We start from the raw sequence: 22056 nt of genomic DNA on the forward strand, positions 1-22056 counted from the left end.
TACCCAAGAGATTATAATCATATTTCAGTGTTCAGTGACAGATGACAACGATGATGACGATGATCGTTACAGTAGCTAAACATTTACCAAGCATTTCTTACCTGCCAGAAACCATCCTATGGGTTTACTGACTTGACTTCCTTTGTTCTTTTGTCATACTTCTACAACCCTGTTTTACAGATCACTTGGTGAGAGTCAGAACTAGGATTCAAACCGACGTGTCTGGCTCTAAAGCCAGGCCCTGAGGACCACCACCGTCACCTTTCCTGTGGACCCTCTTAGTGCGGGAGAGCGCTCTCTGCCCTGTAGTTTCTTGGATAACCTCAGTGCTTTGATTTCCTCTCCATCAGATGAGACTAAGAGAAAGGATATGGGACAGCTATGAAAAATGCACCTCTAGCACCTTGGCCCAAACTTCTTCTCTTTGGGCCGTGATGATGGGCATGACGATGTATCCTCCCTGAGTTTCTTAGGGCCACTCAGGAAAGGATGATTAATCACCTGATGTTACAGCTTCCTAAACACACCACTGAGGCCCACCTAGCCTTGGTCAGAACCGCTGTGTTGAGTGAAGGGTAGCCAAGGGAAGCCGAAGTTAGAAACAAGAAGCAGTCTCCATACAAAGACCTTTTTCCTGGATTGGGAAGGAAGAAAATGAACTTGGCATAATCCTTCCAACTTTCACTCACAGTGCAGCCGGAAGGAGGGAGCACAAGGAATGAGCAAAGTCATGGGAGAATGTCGTTAATGTTACCAAATGTAAACAGCATAGTAAGACTATGGCTAAAAAATACTAACTCTTAGAAGGGATCTTGGGGTAATGTGAGTTCAAAATCCCACTGAACATAGCATTTGAGTTTATCTAGTTTGTCCCTTTCACCCCGATAGTCATCAGGCCTAGGTTTGAATGCTTCCAAGCACGACAGGCTCACCACTTCTCAAAGTTGGTTAGCTTCTACTGTTGGTCAGCTCTAGTTATTAGAAAGCTTTTCCTCAATCTGACATAAATCTACTTTCTGATAATTCCCATCTATTCTCTATTCTGCCACTTGGGATAATAGTTCCCAAACTTGGCTACACATTAGAATGACACACTAAGAATTCCAAAGATCTATTCCAGACTAATCAAACTGACACCTTTAGGTCTGTCTGGGTGCTCAAACATCTCCCCCTCTCCTTTGGCTGGTATCCACCATGTCAATAATGTAATAATGATGGGCTATGTTCTGGTCAACACTGCTCAAGGTCATTTTTACCACTTTCGGCCTGGGATCTTTGAAAGTCATTACTTAAGACATTAGGCTAAAGTGTGAAATAATCCTGTGTTGATCCTGGGTGCTGGGAGTTGGAGAGACAAACCCTGTACTTGTTGAAAACAAATTTCAGTTGTTGGAAACTATCAAAGTAGAAACATTCAAGCCAACCCTTATTTAGTAGCTGGTTGTGGTGAAGTACAGGCTGTGGCATCAGAAAAGTCAGTGTTCAAATCCTGGCTCTAGCATTTGTACAGGTGTCTGAGTCCCAGTTTCCTCCCTCTAAAATGGGAGGACTAGCGCTCACAACAGAGTCGCTGGCATAAATGAGGTGACATATGTAAAGCTCTCCATCTATCTAACCTTTTTTGCTACCCATTTTCCTCTTCTTCTCCCAGACTCATCTCTGACAAGTGGCACCCTCAGAGGATCAAGGACATTTCTTAACCCTATTTAGTCATATTGGGGTTAGCAAAACAGGGGCTGGTTCCCCAAATTGCTCCCTCTCTTTCTGCAGTGGGTGTGTGGCCTATCACACTGGGCTGCTCCTCTTTAAATCTCTATCAGGAATAAAGAAGGAAAGGAGGGGGCATTCCAGGCTGGGGAAACAGAGGCAGGCCAGAAGCAAAGCCTGGCTGAGGTATGGGAAGGCCACTTGCCTATCCAGAAACAAGGGACTAAAGAGAGATAGTACTTTTAGATACATCTATTTAGCAATCGCAATCTCGAGATTAGAACTTCCTCATTGAGCAATTCTGGTCAATTTCTTTCTTCCCATAACGTACCAGTCCACGCCTGCCTCCTCTACAGAACTGTGGGTACAGGCAGGAGAAGTTCTAAAGAGAAACTGGAAACAAGCAGGACCCTTTAGGGCCTTCCCAGGTACAAAAGCCTTTCCGAGTCCTGGTTCATGTTTGTGGGAAAAAGGCTTCAGCCTCCTAGACTTTCGCAGAGTTCTAAAGGTCAGATTCAAACAGTTACTAACTAGGGAAGGGAGGGAATGCAGAAACAAAGGAGGAGCAGTCAAGAAACAACAGTGAAGCGATAAAGCAGAGCCCTGGTTCCTCCTCAAGGGATACACATAACAATTATCCCTGAGTTCTTCTGCAAGAACTAAGGCCCCCATCCAGATAGAGGATGGGAACTTAAGGCTCAGCACAAGATTCCTGGAGCACCGCCCAGTTACCACTAACCAATCAGAAGAAAGTCACATACCTTGCAGCCCTCACCCCAAAATTTGCCTATAAAAACTCTTCCCTGAAAACAATCAAGGGAGTTCTAGTCTTTTAAGCACAAGCCACCCGTTCTCCCGGCATGGCCCTTGCAACAAACCTTTCTCTGTTCCAAACTCCAACATTTCAGTGTATTTGGCCCCACCGTTTGTCGGGCACATGAACAACAACAAAATTAACCCCATACTATTTATGAAATAACATAACACTCCAAATGGAAAGCCCATCTTCTTAAGTGCCCACAGTTTCCTCCAGACTAGCACTAAAGAGGGGAAACTGTGTCATAGCAATGATGCAAGGAATGGAGGAAGCAGAAGATCACCCTTGTAGAGGCTCCACCTCAAAGAGTGCAGTGGCTCAGGTGTGGCAGACACAGCCCCAGCCTGGTATGAGGAAGCCCAGAAAGGAAACCCTGGAGGTGAGAGCTAGAAAGGAACCTCAGAGAAACTGAGGTCGAGGTAACAGCCTTGACTAAGGTCACAGAGTTGACACTAGAATCGGGATCACCCAGATCCCTTACTCTATTGTCAGAAACAATAAATGATAAATCCTACCCCCAATCATCCCCAAGGGCCTATATCATCTTGCAGGCCAATTTCAGTTGAATGGCTAGTGACCTTCCCTGGATTGTGAGGACACCCTATCTGGTCCCAGTGGGAAAATGGTCCTAATCAAACTACTTACATCCAGAAAAGAACAATATTCCAACGTTCAGACTTTGTTATATAAACTGCTATAAATCCTACCTTGAATACCTTAAGAGGTCTCAAAGGAAAGTATAGAAGAAACCTTAAATTTCAACATCTAAATCTGTAAGATTCCTATCATACAACCCCTGAATCGCTGACCCCAGATTCTCTCATTTTACAGCCTATGTTGAAAACCAATTACATGCAAAGCACTGTAATATACAGGAGCATAATTTAAAAAGAAATCAGTTGTGGAGATGGATAGTGGTGATAGTTGTATGTGAATGTACTTAATGCCACTGAATTGTACACTTTAAATATATATGCAGTTGACCCTTGAACTACACAGGGGTTGGAGTGCCGACCCTCACACAGTGGAAAATCCACAGTCGGCACTCCTTATACATAGTTACGCATCCAACCAACCGCAAATCATGCAGTATGGTAGTACCATAGAATATATTTATTGAAAACAATCCACATATAAGTGGATCCATATAGCTCAAACCCATATTGTTCAAGGGTCAACTTACACACACACACACACACACACACACACACAAATGTTTTTTAAATTTTTTTAAGAAATCAGGATTCCTGTTCTCTAGGACTTTACGAGATAGCACAGGGCTCAACTCATTATAGACTCAATAAATGTCTCTGAAATGAATGGAGGGATGGGTCTTAGGAGATAAGAAAGGCAAGAACAATGCAAAGCAGCCCATGGGAAGTGTCACATGTATGAGCAAGTGGCCTGTGAGACTGGCATTCAGGAGAGAGTTCTTCCGGGATAAGAACATACATATCCAACACACATGTCACTGGATGTATGTTGACGTGGAGACAGTAGGGAGATCATGCGAAAAGGCTCAGAAGGTGTGGGCAAGCCCAAGATCCTAGAAGGAGGTTATGAACTTTAGAACCAGAAAGCCACTCACCTCACTACATTGCATTAGCTCCCTTTTGCAATGCCTCTATATTAGTATGATTTAATCCTATCACCTTTAAGCATGGGAAGGAAGAATCATAAAGATCACCCCACTGTGTAAAGTTGCTGTGTTGTTCACTGATCAGTCAATTCTCTGTAGGGTTTAGTGTCAGGAGAAAGTCTGGCTGCCCAGAGTCACTGTGCTTCCTGCTACAGGCCAATGAAATTAAAACAACTGACTCAAGGAGAGCTGTCCTGGGCTTCCCTGGTGGCGCAGTGGTTGGGAATCCACCTGCCTAAGGCAGGGGTTGCAGGTTCGAGCCCTGGTCTGGGAAGATCCCACATGCCTCGGAGCAACTAAGCCCGTGCACCAGAACTGCTGAGCCTGTGCTCTAGAGTCAGAGAGCCATAACTGCTGGGCCCATGTGCCACAACTACTGAAGCCCACACACCGCAAAGAAGAGTGGCTCCCACTTGCCGCAACTAAAGGAAAGCCTGCGCACAGCAATGAAGACCCAAAGCAGTCAAAAATAAATAAATAAATTTATTTAAAAAAAGGAGAGCTGTCCTTTTTGCCTTGACTATCAGGAAGCTCAGGGCTCTGTACTCGACTTTAATGAACTAAGTTTTTTGCTAATCATTTCTGCCTGTTCCATGACTCTTATTCTAGAAGTCCTTTCAGTGAAAGCTGAACCATATCACCCATATCACCTAATTCTTTTAATAAGTAGGCAGAAATAATACATAATCGAGCAAATGCTCATCAGTCATCCCTACAGAACCCACCCTCCTGGTAGAAGGGTGAATTCAAGTGACCAAACTAGATAAGACAGCAACTCCATAAGCATAGTCAGAGCCAAGGACACAGGAACACCCTGAGGCACTATTGCACTGCGTCTTTGGGTATTTCTTTTTTTTTTTTTTTTTTTTTGCAGTACGCGGGCCTCTCACTGCTGTGGCCTCTCCCGTTGTGGAGCACAGGCTCCGGACGCGCAGGCTCAGCAGCCATGGCTCACGGGTGCAGCCGCTCCGTGGCATGTGGGATCTTCCCGGACCGGGGCACGAACCCGTGTCCCCTGCATCGGCAGGCGGACTCTCAACCACTGCGCCACCAAGGAAGCCCGTCTTTGGGTATTTCTGATTTAGTACCTAGAACCTTCTCTCCAGGAGGTGCTGAATGAGCTCGAGCTAATTCCTACATTTTAGCTGCTTCTGGACCTCAAGCAGACCAACTGACTGAATTTTAGCTTTCCTAGCACTCGTGTTTTTGTCCTAAAGATACAATCAGGTGTATATATATATATTATGTATATTATATATATGTGTGTGTGTATATGTATATATATATAGTAGACCAGACTCCAAGGATCCAGACTAGCCTCCTAGAAAGAAATTTAGGAAGAACCACACCCTCTTGAAGTGAAGGGCTTTGACTAGTCTCATCTGCTTTAATTCAACTATAGTCAAAACAGGGTTAGAGAGGCAGGGGCAGGGTACTATACAGCAATGAGAAGGCAGTACTTACCGTCACATGCAACTACATATATAGATGAATCTCACAATATAAAGTTGGGTAAAAAAAACCAGATACAAAAAGGAACAGATCATATGAGTCCATTTATAGTAAGTACAGAAACAGATCTCTGCCGGTAGAAGTCAGGATAGTGATTATATTTAGTGGGGGGTATACCTGCTATTGTTGGTAATAATTTGTTACTGGATCTGGGTGGTAGTTACCTGGTGTGTTCAGTTCTCTACATAAATTATACTTCACTTTAAAAACATAGGAAGGAAAAAGGACAAGGCACTGATTAGGCCCTAGTCTACCTACTCACATGGTCTGGCCAAAGAGGTCAAATCAGAGGGGAAAGCCACAACCTAAATGCAGCCATACATAGCCTTCCAGTGACTCTATGTGCTGACACATGCTTGCAACTTAGTTTCAAAAGAATTTCATATCTTCCATTATTCCTTTGCCAGTGTTTTACTGCAAATCTTTGACAAGGAAACCAAGGTTTGAGGAAGCTTCCCCAAACCACAGGCCAAAGTCCCTGACAGGACCCTTAACATCCAGTGGCCAGATGAGTGCCCTAACCTGGGGCATAGGTGTGCCCACACAGGGAAAGCTAGGTAACTGCTGTCAGTGGCCTCATTAATAATAATGTCTTCACAGACTCCTCCTGGGAGGACCAAGATTGTGCAAAGAGCAGCAAGTTTATCCTGTAATGTTGCCAAGCCAAGGCCAGATGTTTCCGATAAGATTTAAAAAAAAAAAAAAGGATGAGTTGGGGAGGAAAAGACACAGCAGATCCTAGATTCTTTAAGGCTCCTGTTCTCTGAAACGCAGCTAACGAAGTGACAGATCTGCCTCGACACTTTTTTCAGATGGGACAAGGCGGACCCCCACTAGGGCGGCGCGCCACCTCAGGGAGATTCCAGCTGACACACTGCGTACTCACTGGGCTGGAGCAGTGCAGGGTGAGTGTGGAGCTCACTGCGGAGGCTTACAGGCCACTCCCCCAGGATCCTGTTGCACCGTGAGTCACTGGGTTTCCTGTTCTTCCAGTTCTTGGGCTGCATCGAGTTACAGCCAGACAGACCTCAGGCAGTAGCGCACCTGTCTGGGGTCCAGGAGACAGGCATTTGGGACGCCTGTCCCGGGACCCTCCTATCCTCAGACTATGGGGCAGCAGTGCAAAGGAATAATATGTCCCCATTCGCCCGCACATAATGATTGAGCACTAAATTGGGTGTGCCAGCACCAGGCGCTGAGGATATCGGGATAAAGAAGACCCTTCTGCCTGCAAGTGTCCAGTCTATTGGTGGGAGGCAAATAGGTCCACAAGTTATTATAAACTGAAGGAGTAAGGACAGAGAGTAAGCAGTTTCTTTCACTATAATAAAAGACAGATTTACAATCACTTAAATCACATACATCAGTACAACTCTGAGGAGTTTTTTGTCTTGAAAAGGTTAAACGTATGTGTTGACCCCACGCCTAGAATGTTCTCCTACTCTGGCCTAACAAACTCCCACTTGTCCTTCAGGGCCCAGTACAAACGGCCTCTCCCCAAATACCTCCCCCGAGTTCCCAGCTGGTTATACTAACACACTTTTGACACTTGTGTCTCTTGCTCTCACTGGTCCCAGAGGACTAAAAGGCACTGACTACACGTTCCCAACTTCATATTTGTGATGCCAGAGCTCTCTCAGTACTGAGATACAGTAGATGCTCAAGACATATTTGTTATGGTGACGTCAAGGGGTGACAGAAACGCCGAGGAGAGGAGTGAGAGAGTAACTTGGGTAAAGGGGAAGAGCTGGCTACTGCAGACTGCCCAGGTGCTCAGAGCCTGGCCTTTTACTTCAGGCCTGGGCCCACACCGCAGGTGATCCTGGCAGCAGCAGAGTTTCCTCTCTGCTGTCCTGGCCAGTACCCCAGATCCCCTAGGGGTCAACCTCTGCCTCCCCTGGCCAGCCCCATGTCGGGGACCAGAGTCGGCCCCTGAGCCCATATGCCCAGAGGGGCATCTGAACTCCCCACTCTTGTCTGCTGCCAACTGTCCACCTGCTGGACCAAACCACTTTGGGTCTGTCTCTTTGTACCATGTCCAGCCCCAGACCTTCCCAGTCTGCTCTACCCACCCCAGACACACCCACCATAAGCAGGGCAACCATATATCCCAGGTTGCCCAGGACAATGTTTACACTGTGGTAGCAGCATAACTGTTAACAGTGTCTCCTTTTACTCTCAAAAGTGGCCCGGTTTGGACAATAAATTATAGGGTCACCTTAGGTACAGGCCACAAATCAAATCCTGCTCATGGTTCTCAGGGAGCCCACACCTGAATGATGAGAAGAGCCCATTCTATGCCAATGGTGCTGAAAGGAATCTGGGTTTCCTTTCAGGAAATGGTGGAGAAACTGGGTTCTTGGCTGGTCCCTTAGTACATGGCACCTGGTTTCCTCAACTGCAAAATAAAGGGCTTGGACGAGATGATCTCAAAGGTCCCTTCCCAGCTGACCCCGGACTGATAACCCCATGAAACTGAAAGACAACTGGCTATCTCCAGTTGCCCCAGGCAGCCCCACACTGGGGCTAAGTGCCTGGGCTCTGGAATCATACTGCCTGGGTTTGAATTCTGGCTTGCCCTTGAGCAAGGTACTGTCCCTTTCTGTGCCTTGGTGTCTTCTTCTGAATAATAGGTAATAATAATGTCTACCCTGGAGGGCTGCCTGAGGATGACCTGAGTTGTAGTAGAGTTCACAGACAGAGCCCGGCACTTCGTGAGTGGTGTACATGTTTGTTAATTTAAGACCTTTGGGAATTGAGGGGAAAAGAGGACTGGTGGGACATGGCTGGAAGGCTTCATTAGAAGGGGTTGAGACAGGAAAATATGGGAGGAAGCAGGAGGAACTTTTGTCCCTCAAATGGGAAAAAGGAAAAGTGACAGCTTCAAATGCCCTTACTCAGCCCAAATCAAAGCTGTCCAATGGCTTATCTGGTTTCATTCCTTTATCAGACAATATGGTGTTGCCAGAAGGAAGAGGTTGGGAACAAGGCCTTCCAAGAACATAGACCATCTCCAGGCCTCCAGGGCAGGGATGCTGAGCTGAAGGTGAGAAGAGGCAGGAAGGCTGGGTGAGGAGGATGGGCACCGAGGGTTCCCAGGGAAGGACTATTAAGGAATTGCTTAGAGATCCACAGACAAAAGTGCAAAAAGCATGGCACTTCAAGGAAAAGGAGATTGTCTAGCTCCTGCTCCCATGGAAACAAGGCCAAGACTCCCAACCAAGTCTGGACAAGACAAAGGCTGTACAGGGATGGGGGGAGTAGAGTGTGGGTTCCACACTGAGGGTCCTCTCCGGCTTTGTCAAGAACCCCAAGCACCTCAGTGTCAGAAGGGGCCACACTAGACAGCCCAGAGTCTACACATGAGGGGCAAAGAGCTCTCTGCTGAGAACCAAGATGGCCAGGGACTCTCCATTCAATGTGCCAGAAAATGTGAGAATGACTGTTCCCTTCATTGAAACTCCAGGGGTCAGTGGGACTGAAACCTACCATGACCCGGTCCTGTGACTCAACAGCACAGGGACCTCAAATGGTTCCCCCAGTGGGAAGCCAGAGTCTGGGGCAGATGTGAGGAAGTGTGGGCAAGCATCTCATTGGCCAATTTCAGCGTAAGTGGCCTCAGCAACTGCCATTGGAGCCTCTGTGATTCTGCCCTCCAGGGGAGGTACCGACAGGGAGCGGACTAGACTTCTACAGGGAAAAGGGGTTGAACAAATGCTGTGACTATTCAGTGCAGCTTTGTCTCTCATGACTTCCCAAGGAGGACGCTTCAAGCTGAGGTGTACCAAAATGCCCCAGGCAACCCAGAGACTCCCCCCTCCACCCAATGGGAATGCTGTATTCCCAGAAGACCAGAAGGAAAGCAAGTTAGAGGAAGAGCTCAAAAATGGGTCTCCTATGCCCAGAAAAGAGAAGGTTTTAGAAGTTGTATGCAGCAGTGAGGAAGCTTCCTTATTTCTCAGCTTTAGGAACTTTCCATCCTTCTGTCTGCCCTGTCCTCTGCTCTAATCCAACATAAGACAGAGAATATAAGTGGGCCACCATATGCCCTAAAAGTCCTTAGGAAAAAAGAAGCGGGGCCTCTTTTGCTTCTGCCCAGATGGATAGCGCAGTCAGGTATCTGAGAGTGTGTCTATCTCTATGTACTAATATTTGACACATAAAGTGTTGACTATGTAGCAGGCACAGCTCTAAGAACTCCACATATATTCACTCTCTCTTAAATCCTTACAAAGACCCTATTAAGGTGTTATCCACTCTCCATTTTACAAGTGGAAGAAACTGAGGCCTAGAGAGGTTAAATAACTGGCCCAGGTTCACACAGCTGGTTTGTGGTGAGCCAGGATTCCACCCCAGTGAGCCTGGCTCTACTTCTCAGCACACAGCCTCTCCCAGTGACTGCTGGACTGTCCCTCAGTGGGTACCAACGGCCCCTTCCCTCTGCTTCCTGAGATAGGAGTTCCACCAACTCACATGCCTGCCTTGTTCAGAAGCCCGGAAAATGCCTGGCTTTCAGAGAAACCCCAGCAACAGCCAGGGTGAGGTTCTCCTGGAGTCAGCTGAGCAAACTTCTCTCCCACTGGCTTCCTGGAGTGCTTACCTTGCCCACATTTTTCTGGCTGAGAACAGAAAAAGTTACTCAGGTAACCCACACTTCAGCCAGGGGTCATGGACATCTGCTAACTACTGTGGTCTGCAGACCTCACCTTAAATTCATCTTTTGTAAAAGGCCACTCCCCACCATGACTATCCCATGACATGGCACACTGAGAGCTAAGAACTATGGTCCTAGTTGCAGCTACTACTAAGTAGCTGTATGACCATTAGCAATGCACTATAATACTGGAATGGGGGATAGACCATGTTCTTCTGATGCAGTTTCTCAACCTATAGATATCTGGGGTCAGAAAAGTCTTTTTTTTTTTTTTTGGCAGGGGGGCTGTCCTGGGCATTGTAGGATGTTTAGCATTATCCCTTGCCTCTGCTTACTAGATGCAATGACACATCTTCATCCACCTGCCTGTGATGACCAAAAATGTCTTCAGACACCACCAAAGTCCACCTGGGGGATGAAATCACTAATAGTTGAAAACCACCGCTCTAAAGGAGTAGTTAAAAACAAACAACAACAAAAAACCACAGGCTTCGCCCCTGTAAATTGGGGTAGGGTAAAAACTCTTGCTCTTTATGATAGGCTGGGTAGCCCCTCACAAGATTACCCAGCCCAAAATGTCAATAGCACCGAGGTTGAGAGACCTGCTTTAGAGGTAAGCAGGAACAGCTACCTGTGATCTATGGTATGAGATGTTAAGTCGCAGCCAGCGAACTCCGCGATTTGATTTGCCACACCTCCACCCCCACTACTTTTGAAAGTCAAAGACAGACGGCACACAGTGTTGGAAAACAAACCAAACTTGCTGACTTCAAAACTCAACAGTGATAATGAGGAACCAGTTATCAAGAGCCACCTTTTAAACCGGAAGTATCTGAAAAAAGGAAGCCAGTTTTCTGGGGTTCCTGAGCTCTTTTAGTACATCAGATCTCCTTACTACGGCTGCCAGATTTTGAGAAAACTGTTGTGGTTTGTGTTGTTTTGAGTCTCCCTGGAAAAGGGTCCCTAGCTGCCCTCAAACTCCTCAGGGTGCTAGAAAAGTTCAACTTTGAAAAGTGATGTTAAAAAAAAAAAATGTCGGCTTTGTCTGAGGAGCCTCAGAGAGAATTTTAATTCATTCAGGGGTAAAGAAAAAAGAGCTTCTTGGCCGCTCTCTGAAATAGAAATTTGACAATACAAAACAAATGGATGATTAGTAAAAGCTACAAAATATTCCTGCTACCATCAATTGTCTTCGGAGCAGGAAAGGGACTTGGTACTAAGATACTAAGTTGAACAAATGAGGCAAATTGTACCTGTCAATGTCAGTTAACTCAGCCAAAAATAATCTTACTAAGGTTTTAATCAGTACTTTACTCCCATACTTTCATCCCCTATCTGAAGATTAATGGCACATAGTAGGTGCTCAAAAAATATCAGTTGAGATTCCCTTGAGGTCCCTAATTCCGCATCCCATGAGAATGACTGCCATGACCCTTTAGTGGATGTAAAGTATCTATTTCTAGAGCCTCATCTCACCAGACAGCTGAAAGGTGTCTTAGTCTCAATTTCCCACATAGTAACTATACCCACAGTAGGTTCTCAAAAAACATTAAACTCTTATCTCTTGGGGGTTCTGTTGAATCTTTCTGCTTCCAAGATATTCTCCCCTCTCATTAACTCCAGAGTTGAAAGCTACCCCTCACTAATGTAGTAAAGAGCCCAAGTGAACTATCTATATTCCAAGATTGTATGTCACCAGTCTGTGTGTGTTAAAATAATCGGTTAATGGCTAAAGGAAGGCATGTATACTTCATTTCACTTCCACGGTTAATCCTGATTCTCATGCTTAAGAGACAAAAATCCTGTATCTTGTATACTATTTAAAGCTCAATTAATTAAAAGAATCCTCTAACTCTCCAGACAGGACAAAAACCCTTGATTGCTGGAGGACAGTAAACATCCTTTTTCTCTCTCCCCCTCTCTCTCCCCACCTCCCTTTCCCCTCAGGATCAGTCTCACACCAAGCCTCAGGCCTTGGTGAGGGAACAGCTCACTGTCTTTCCCTCCAAGGGTCCCCCCACCCTTGGATACCCACCCCTTCAACCCAGTACCAGCACCCCCCCCCCCAGCTGCCTCTCACCCTCTTCCACTTCCTGCAGCCCTTGCTCCGCTTCTTCTCCCAGGAAGGTCCACTCCTTCATTCTTGGGCTCACTGAACACCTCACCAGTGGCCATAAACTGGCTATAAAGGTGAACAGCTAGGATTCTCCCTGCCCTGTAACTACCAACTCCAGTGTATGATGGAATGGTGACCAGGTGTGACATTTAGAGGAATGGTGATTCAAGTCTTCGGGAATGCAGATAGAGAAGATGAGGCTGAGGTGGGGGGTGGGGTCAGGGAGCAATCAGTATGCAGTCTTTTTTTTTTTTGAAATATATTTGATTTACAATGTTGCCTTAGTTTCTGGTATACAGTAAAGTGATTCAGTTATACACACACACACATATATATATATATATACATATTCTTTTTCATATTCTTTTCCATTATGGTTTATTACAGGATGTTGAATATAGTCCCCTGTGCTATATAGTAGGACCTTATTGTTTATCTTTTTTTTTTTTTTTTTTTGCGGTATGCGGGCCTCTCACTGTTGTGGCCTCTCCCGTTGCGGAGCACAGGCTGGGACGTGCAGGCTCAGCGGCCATGGCTCACGGGACCAGCCGCTCCGCGGCATGTGGGATCTTCCCGGACCGGGGCACGAACCCGTGTCCCCTGCATCGGCAGGCGGACTCTCAACCACTGCGTCACCAGGGAAGCCCCTGTTTATCTATTTTATATATAGTAGTTTGTATCTGCTAATCCCAAACTCCTAATGTATTCTTCCCCCACCCCCTTTCCCCTTTGGTAACCATTAGTTTGTTTTCTATGTCTGTGAGTCTGTTTCTGTTTCATAAATAAGTCCATTTGTGTCATATTAGATTCCACATATAAGTTATAGTACACAGTCTTCTGAAATGATCCAGTCTGGCTCCAGAAAGAGACTGGAAACAAACCCTAGGAGGCCTCTGAAGTAACCCAGAGACCAGCTGACCAAGGTAAAGCAATCAGAAAGGAAAGTCAGTGAAATGGGTCCAGGGCTCCCAGTCAGAATAATCAGAGGGTACTGGTGCCACTAATCTGACCAAGAGAAGAGCTACCTGCATTTCTGGACATGCTGGGTGAGGGTGCTGCCAGCATCCAAGAGTGAACACAGACACGGGCCAGGATGGGGTCTTCTGATGGTCCCAGAGGCAGGGGGTGTGGTCAAGAGCATGGGCCTCTGGAGCCCAAATGCATGGCTTCAATTTCCAGCCTTTACAAAAAAGCTAGTGACCTTGAACAAGTCACTCTGTGCCTCGGCTCCTTACCAGTAAAACAGGGATGCTGATAACAGTATCTACTTCATGGTTGTTATGAATGTTAATAAGCTAACATATGTAAAGAGCTTAAAACCACCTGGTACACAGTAAATGCTATATGTGTTTGCTCTTGAGTTTCAAAGTGTCAATCAGCACAAAACACTAGGCTTGTCTATCAGGGGACAAGTGATCCTGATGGGGCTGGTTTTGGGCAGGTGAACCTAAACTTTCCCTGCCTCAGACTACAACCCAGATTATGTAAAATAATAGGGATTTCAGAAGAGTTCAAATCAAGGCCTTTTCAAAAGACTGTAAAACTAAAGCTTCAACCTTCTCTCCTAATTCTTCCTTCTAGTAGCAACTTTAAAAGATCCTTCCATGATATTCTCTCTGATTCTCTATTTCCTAACTGCTGCTGGAAACAGGCAGCTTTGCTCACCTAAACTGGGAGGCCAAGTCCCAGCTTCCACACCTGCTGAGTTAAGGCCTGACTCAATTCTGCCCCCACTGGTAATTTGGAGGAAATACACCCAAGTGTCCCTGAGACACTTGACAGGCTGCAAATGTAGAGAAGACTACAAGAAAGACCTTTTCACATTGCTGTGCTTAATCATCACAACTCCCTAAAGTGAAGGAGGTTGCTGTTGTCATCCCTGTTTTACAAAAAGAAATTGGCGGTCCAAAGAAGCAAAGTGACTTGCTCAGAGTCCTGTGGTTAATAAACCACAAAACAGAGATTAGAACTCATTTCTACATACCCTGGTTAATTCTCTTTCCAGTTTGGGACTAAAGCTATGACCCCTCCCCATTCCAGGCCAGGAAGGTTCCAGTCCTAGCCTCCATCCTCTGGTTTCGGGGAGGGTAAATTTGTGGTCCTAGGTTCCTTCCTCTGGACAAGGGGTGAGTAAATTTAAATGTCCTGGGGTAATATTCAACCAACTGAGAAGACCTCTCCTGAATTAATGGTCCTCCAGCTTTGTATTCTAGGACTTGCCAAGAGATGACTGTCACAAGGGTTAACTCACTTCTTGGGCAAAGAAGTCCAACGAAGTTGCCAAGGTCCTGCCGGATCACAGACACGTTCTTAAATAAACTGAATTAAAGTGCAGAGCAGAGCCTTATCCCAGGATTGAGTTAGAAAGTAACAGCCACTTACAAGCAGACTAAAACTCAACTAAACCAGCGGCCCTCTGCTCCCTACTCCAGTCTGAGGCTAAGTAATGTCATGGTATTTTGGGGTTCATCTGCCACGGCTTTGAAAACACTGTGATGGCAACCCACCTTCCTCTCCTGTGCTCTCAGGATCTCCAGAATGGGAGTATGAGCAGGTCGCCCCACATAAAGATAACGTCAAAACATTTGCCCAAAAATGTGTTCCCATTGAGATACAGAAATTTCAAGTATGTAATTGAGCAACGCTCTGTCATTGACTCACAGATCTGGACACCCTCCACCCCCGCCCCAGCCCACCCTCTCGTCTCAAGTCCTAGCTGAGGCCCAGGACCAGGAGCCAATCCCGAAATCCCGAGCGTTTCAGAAACTCAATTCTCCCCAGAGAGCGCCTGGGGCCCAGCCTAGCCCCACCCACTCTCCATACCCAGAGGCACAGAGAGCGAGGCTCCCCGGCGGGGCCAGAGGCTTTGTCTTACGTAAAAGACCTGGCCCGAGCAAGAGCTCGGACTTAGGCGGGGTGCTGCTGAGACAGAAGCGGGCAGACAGGTCAGGGCTCACGACAGGGAAAAGCTCGTTTTCAGAAGGACAAAAATCTCCAGGAAGACGGCAAAGAGGGGAAAAGGGGGTGTTGGTCCTCTCGGAGAAACTTTTAGGTACACCAGAAGTAACATCCAAAGTCCACCCCCCATTTGGGGGCGGGCCCGAAGATGGGGTACTCAAGGCAGGGCGGCACCGAGGCAGGCGCTGGGAATGGGCGTGGGGGGGGGGGGGCGTACGCCCCTCGCGGAGCCACAGTTCCGGGCGCCTCAGTTCCGGGGAAGGGGTGCGGCGGGCGGAGTTTCTCTGACCCTTTCACAGCTTCTTCCCGCTTGGTCTTCTCCCCAAGCCCACCTCCGCAAGGCCGTGAGGAACGCTAGGGGGAATCGTAGGTCCCCAAAATGTGGTCCTTTAGCGCGGGTGGAACCCAGGCAACCCCGCGCGGCAGCGGAGCCTTCCCCCAACTCACTCCCCCCCGCCACGATTCTCCCCACGTGCTCTGGCCGGAACTCAGGCAGCGAAAGGGGGGCTCCTCCCACGTGGGCCCAGCAGTCAAAGACTACGTGCCGGGTGGCCCGCCCCTCCAAAAAAAAAAAAGCGCGAGCGCGCGCAGGGCCGCAGAGAGGGAGAGCCGCGCGGTGCGCGAGCCCCGGAGCCTCGCACGCGCGCACACGTCTGCCCGTGCTTAGCGGACGTGGCTCCTCCAGCCCAGGACTTTCCCCGCCGCGCTGATATTTTCCGCGTCCGCGGCCCGGAATGGGAAGGAAGCGGGTCCCCGCCAGGGTCTAAGAGGAGAGTCCTAGCCGGCCGGGACCCCGGAGAGAGGGCAGGGGACAAAGCAATGTTGTCAGGCGAGCCAGCCGCCCCCGCCCGTTCTTACTTACCTTCTGCACTTGGTCATGGTTGAGCTCCGTAAAGAAGTAGGCGAGCAGATGCGAGGCGATCATCCTGCTGCGGCCCGACAGCGCCGAGATGGGAAACCGAGGCTGGAGCGCTTGCGGGGGAGGAGGGCGGCGCGGTCTGACCGCTTTGTCCGGGCTTGGAGGCCCGGTTGGGAGCGATGAGTCCGGGAGGTACACAAAGAAGGCACACGATGGCGCGCCCAGCTGGAGAGTTTCGGGACTCTAAAAACAGGTTTTGATAGTCACAACTGCTGAAGGACCAAGAATCACTCCCAGCGACGTGCTGGGATGCCCCCACTGTCAAGGTACTAACTTCAGCCACAGAATCACTAAGGCTCAACTTGAGAAGAATAGCAGCTTGGCTCCACTAGGGCGACAGGACCTCTCCGGCTCACACGCGCGCTGCTCTCGCCAGCGGATCTTCTCGGCTCGGTGACACGCTGGTGCTAGCGGCGGTCCGGGACTCCTGCGCTGGAGTTTCGTGCAACAATGTGGCTTATTGAGGGGTTGCCGGCTCGCGGGCCGCCGGGTCAGTGACGCACGCACGCCCATTGGCTGCACGGGGAGGGTGTGTGTGCCCACGGGCCGCCCGCCGCCGCGGTGCAGCCAGTCAGAGCGGACGGCCCGCGGGCGCGGCCGCTCAGACACCCGAGCCGGCAAGCTGGAGGGGCGCACCCGGGGCGGGGGGAGGGGCCAGGCAGCATGGATGAGACGTGTGGTCCGTGGCAACAGGCTGGGGCGGAAAGGCGCATGAGCCACCGCCGCGTCAGGCCCAGCTATGGGGGGGGGGGGGGGGGGGGGGGCATAATCACAGACCCGGAGTGTGGGGGTGACTGGAAAGTCGGGTCACCTGACTTGCACACGCCCTGGGCGGGGAGAGAAACACTGTCTGGCATCTCGGGGTCATGTGAGGGGCCCCCGCTACTGGGTCACATTTCTGAAGCATCTTAGTTCTCACCTATTGTGGCTCCGCGCAATGCTGATGCAAAGTGAGCCGCCGCAACTGCTGCTTACTTTATGCCAGGCATCACAAAACTGAATGGACGTGAGTTTTACTAACCTTGTTTTACAGATGAGGAAACGGAGCCCTTAAAAGAGACTTGCCCAAGGTCACACAGTTAACGAGTGGCAGGTAAGGGAAGAAACCCACGTCCGTCTTTGAGGCCCTATTCTTTTCCCTATTATCCCATCCTGCCACTGTAAGAGCCGGGAAGTAAAAAGCAGGAAAAGAACTTTGTCTGCAGCTGTGGGACTGATGCGTGGGTGCAACTGGGTGGGTGAGAAGTGCATAACCAAATGATCCTGGACGTGTGTGGGGTGGGGTGGCTTATGGATGCTGAGAGGAGTAGGAGCCACAGCCACAGCTAATGCCCGGCATCAAACGTTTTCTTTTTTTCCTTTTTTTTTTTTTTCTAATTTTATTGAAGTATAGTTGATTTACAATGCTGTGTTCATTTCTGCTGTACAGCAAAGTGATGCAGTTATATATTCTTTTTCATATTCTTTTCCATTATGGTTCATCACAGGGTATTGAATCTAGTTCCCTGTGCTATACAGTAGGACCTTGTTGTTTATGCATCCTATATATAATACTTTGCATCTGCTAACCCCAGACTCCCAATCCTTCCCCCCTCCCCCCGACCTGCCACCACAAGTCTGTTCTCTGTATCTGAGTCTGTTTCTGTTCCATAGATATGTTCATTTGTATCGTATTTTAGCTTACATACGTAAGTGATATCATGTATTTGTCTTTCTCTTTCTGACTTACTTCACTTAGCACAAGAATCTCTAGGTCTACCCATGTTGCTGCAAATGGCATTATTTCATTCATTTTTATGGCTGAGTAGTATTCCATTGTATATACATACCATATCTTCTTTATCCATTCATCTATAGATGGACATTTAGGTTTTTTCCATGTCTTGGCTATTGTAAATAGTGCTGCAATGAACATCGGGGTGCATGTATATTTTCAAATTATAGTTTTGTCTGGGTATATGTCCAGGAGTGGAATTGCTGGATCATACGCTGGCACCAGACTTTTATACATGGTGGAAGCCAGCAAGAGTGAGTGCAGCCTATGGGAGACTGGTGACTGTGGAGAATAGCAAGCCTGGGGTTGGAAAGGTCGCAGGGGAGGGAAGGTGAAGGTTTGCAGTGTTCTCCTGAGGAGTTTCTCCTTCTCTCATAAACAGTGGGGTGCTATCTGCAATGTATAATAATAATAATAAAACACAATATTAAATGTTCATTGTTGGAAAATGAGAATATACAAACAGAAAAAAACATAAACATCCATGATCTAGCCTCTCAGCAAAACTTCTTGAAAGCTATGTACCCTTGCCAACTACACATTCTCACCCCTCCCTCCCTTACTCCAATCAGGCTTGGGTCCAAAACTGCCTTGGTCATAGTCACCATAATGACCTACAAAGTGCCAAATCCTCTGTTCCTATCTCTTTTCTTTTTTAATTTAACTTAATTTTTTATTTGATGTATAGTTGATTTACAATGTCATGTTAGTTTCAGGTGTATGGCACAGTGATTCAGTTTTGTGTGTGTGTGTGTGTGTGTGTGTGTGTGTATTCTTTTTCAGATTCTTTTCCCTTATAGGTTGTTACAAAATATTGAGTATAGTCCCCTGTGCCACACAGCAGTAGGTCCTTGTTGGTTATCTATTCCTATCTCTTTTATACGCTTGTCTTACTCCACCTCTCAGGGATGTTGTGCACAGTTGACCAAATCCCTCATCTGGACACACCATCCTCTTCTAAGCCAGGGAAGCTCTAACCCTCCTGGTTTCCCTCTAACCTCACTCTCCAGGTTCCTCAACCCCCATTTTCACTACTGGTAAATGCTGGCATATTCCAGGGCTGTCCTTCACCCTCTTCTCTGATCTAGTTACACTCTCTCCCTGGTGTTCCCTGCCAGCCCCATGACAGTTATATCATTTACACGCCGATGACTCACAAATGTAAATCTACAGCGAGGACCTCTCCCAGAGTTCCAGACTTATTTGTCATCTCCCACTGAAGTGACTAGCATCTCCCACTTAACATGTCCAAAGCCGAACTCAACTTTTCTTCCCAAATCTATTCCTTTCCTGGTTGTCTCAGCAAATTGTATCACCATCCCCCCTAAATCATCCATGATTCCTTCCTACCACTCACCTTCATATCCAGTTAATCCATCAGCAGTCAGTTTGATCCCTAAAATAGATCCTATTAATTGACCTCTTCTCTCTGTGTCCTTGGACATCTCCTAGCCAAGCCACCAGCAACTCAGCCAGAGCCAATACCACATTGTCCTACCTTGCCCCCTGCTTCCATTCATGCCTACCTCCACCCTGACCCCTATAGTCAGTTCTTTACTCAGGGGCCAGAGTGACCTGTAAAATATAAACCATTCTGTGTCTCTCCCAGGCTCAAGTTTAATGTCTTCCAAACTTAGAATAAAATTCAAACTCCTGACAATGGCCTCTAAGTCTTTCTATGATATGGCCTCTGCCTCCCTGTCCACCCCACTCTACACTACTTTCCCCAGGACACTGCTTAGCACTCACACTAGTATGTTTTCCTCGAAAATGTCAAACTCTTTCCCACCCAAGGGCCTTAACTCTTCCTTTTTCTTCTTTCTGAAATATTCTTCTCCAGTGTGTCCAGCTGTCTCTTCCTCCATATTGACGTTCAAGCAAAATATCACCTCCTCAGAGGACTTTCCCCTGACCAGTTTATCTCAAGGAGTTCCCCAAGTCACTATCACATAACTCGGATTTCCTATTGATTTTCCGTATATTCTTTAGGGCAGGATCTGTACCTATGCTGTTTCCTCATATCCACAGGGCCTAAAATGGTGCCTGTCACATGGCACCAATAAATATTTGTTGGATAAATGAATAGAAAAAATCTTAGAGATAACCATTTTTCACATTTTTTATAACAATTCATACACCCAACATCTCTCACCTGATTGCAACAGTCTCATAACTGGGCTTCCCTCTTTAGATATAGAAACACCATAGATATATAGGTTTAGCTATCCAACAGAGATTCTTAGGGAAGTGATGTGATCTGATTTGCTTTTTTAGGGCAATAATTGCCCTCCATGTGGATACAGGGGAAGGAGATCAGAGACCAGAGGCAGAAAGAGGCTGAAGCTGAAAGATAGGACCAGGGCCTGAACAAAGGTAAGGGTGGGTAGGGAAGTCAGGCTATAGGTTTAGATGTTTCAAAGTCTGAGGTGGAATTGATGGCTTTGGCTAGGAGTGGGGGAGGAAAAGGAGGATACCTACTGCTTAGAAATACTTGGAAACCCAATAGTCCAGTGCTACAAACTGTTGACCGCAGGCAGATGGGACCAAACCCAGTGGGTCATGTTAGCTATGATCGCTTCTCCACACACTAATTTTAGAGCCTTTTCCCCACTCCCCTCTTTGGTCCCATTTCATGAACCGGATTATAATCACAAGGTAATTTAAGTTCATATTATCTCTTACAAAACTCCCAATCCTGGGAGGTGGCTGGAGTACGTATTGTTATAAGCCCCAACTTATACATGGGAAACTAAAAGGTATTACTCACTCAAGGCTGAGACTTACATCTTTGACTTTTCTGGCTCCAATCTCCACGCCTGGAATTTATTATTTATAGATCCTTAGATATCTCTCTCTCTCTCTCTCTCTCTCACAGACACATACACACACAGAGAGAGACACACACAAATGTTGAAGAGTAATAACACATCCATGTAATTTACATTCCACAACCCCAAGAGAGAAATCAATCAGCAAATATTTATTTATTCATTTATTTATTTATTTATTTATTATTTTTTTGTGTGTGTGGTACGCGGGCCTCTCACTGTTGTGGCCTCTCCCGTTGCGGAGCACAGGCTCCGGACGCGCAGGCTCAGCAGCCATGCCTCACGAGCCTAGCAGCTCCGCAGCATGTGGGATCCTCCCGGACGAGGGCACGAATCCGTGTCCCCTGCATCGGCAGGCGGACCCTCAACCACTGCGCCACCAGGGAAGCCCAGCAAATATTTATTAAACAAACCCTTGCTATGTTCAGGATAGTCTGTTTTTACACAAGGCTGGCTCTTGCCTCACATAGGACTGACCTGAGCCTGACTGTTAGGCTTCAGGGAGCTGCCCTGGGAAGAGGCCACTTTGCCAAGAGACCTCTACTTGCCAAATATTCCTTTTTCTAATTAGAATTTATCAAGTTTGCAACATGTTATAAGTAATGGGATTTCATAGAGAATTTTAAGACTGAGCGTGGGCCTGCCCTGAATATAAATATTAGGACTACTTGTATTGCATTGTCTTTAATGCTGGGCACTAATAATCTGCATAATCCCTTGTGTTTCACAGTTCAATGTATGAATTTGAGGGATTGGGAAAAAGAGGCATTTAGAAGCAATTAAAATTGAAAAATAGAAGCCACAGTGTACACAGCAATCTAATTTTATCTGTCACAGTTGCAAACTGAACCCATTCAAGCTAGTTTAAGCAGAAAAGGAGTTTACTGAAGAATGTATAGTCCCTTTCAGGATCTTCAGCAGGGCCAGAGACTCAGACTCAGAGGCTAGCCATCCAAGCATGTTGTGCAAGTTATACCATCAAATTCCACTGGTAAAAATGCTACCGTGGTGGCCACTGGGCTCAGACATCTCTGCCCAGCTCCTGATTCTGGGCATAGGATTTTACATCCAGGACGTGCCATAGACACCTTTGACAGTTAGATGTCTGTCTCTCATCATCCTTGCTAGAAGG

The 22056-nt window shown here is 47.2% G+C and overlaps 1 protein-coding gene across 1 annotated transcript in view; it reads right to left on the reverse strand.

Moving 5' to 3' along the window:
- Window positions 1-16332, reverse strand: part of HK2 (hexokinase 2) — a 59004-nt gene extending 42672 nt beyond the window's left edge. Inside the window, exon 1 of the mRNA XM_065891276.1 lies at window positions 16266-16332. Within this exon, the coding sequence (XP_065747348.1) occupies window positions 16266-16328 (63 nt within the window). The 5' untranslated portion in view covers window positions 16329-16332. The remainder of the gene's footprint in view (window positions 1-16265) is intronic.
- Window positions 16333-22056: the final 5724 nt, after the last annotated feature.

Source organism: Phocoena phocoena, chromosome 14 (genome assembly GCF_963924675.1).
Source record: "Phocoena phocoena chromosome 14, mPhoPho1.1, whole genome shotgun sequence".
Classification (NCBI taxonomy): Eukaryota; Metazoa; Chordata; class Mammalia; order Artiodactyla; family Phocoenidae; genus Phocoena; species Phocoena phocoena.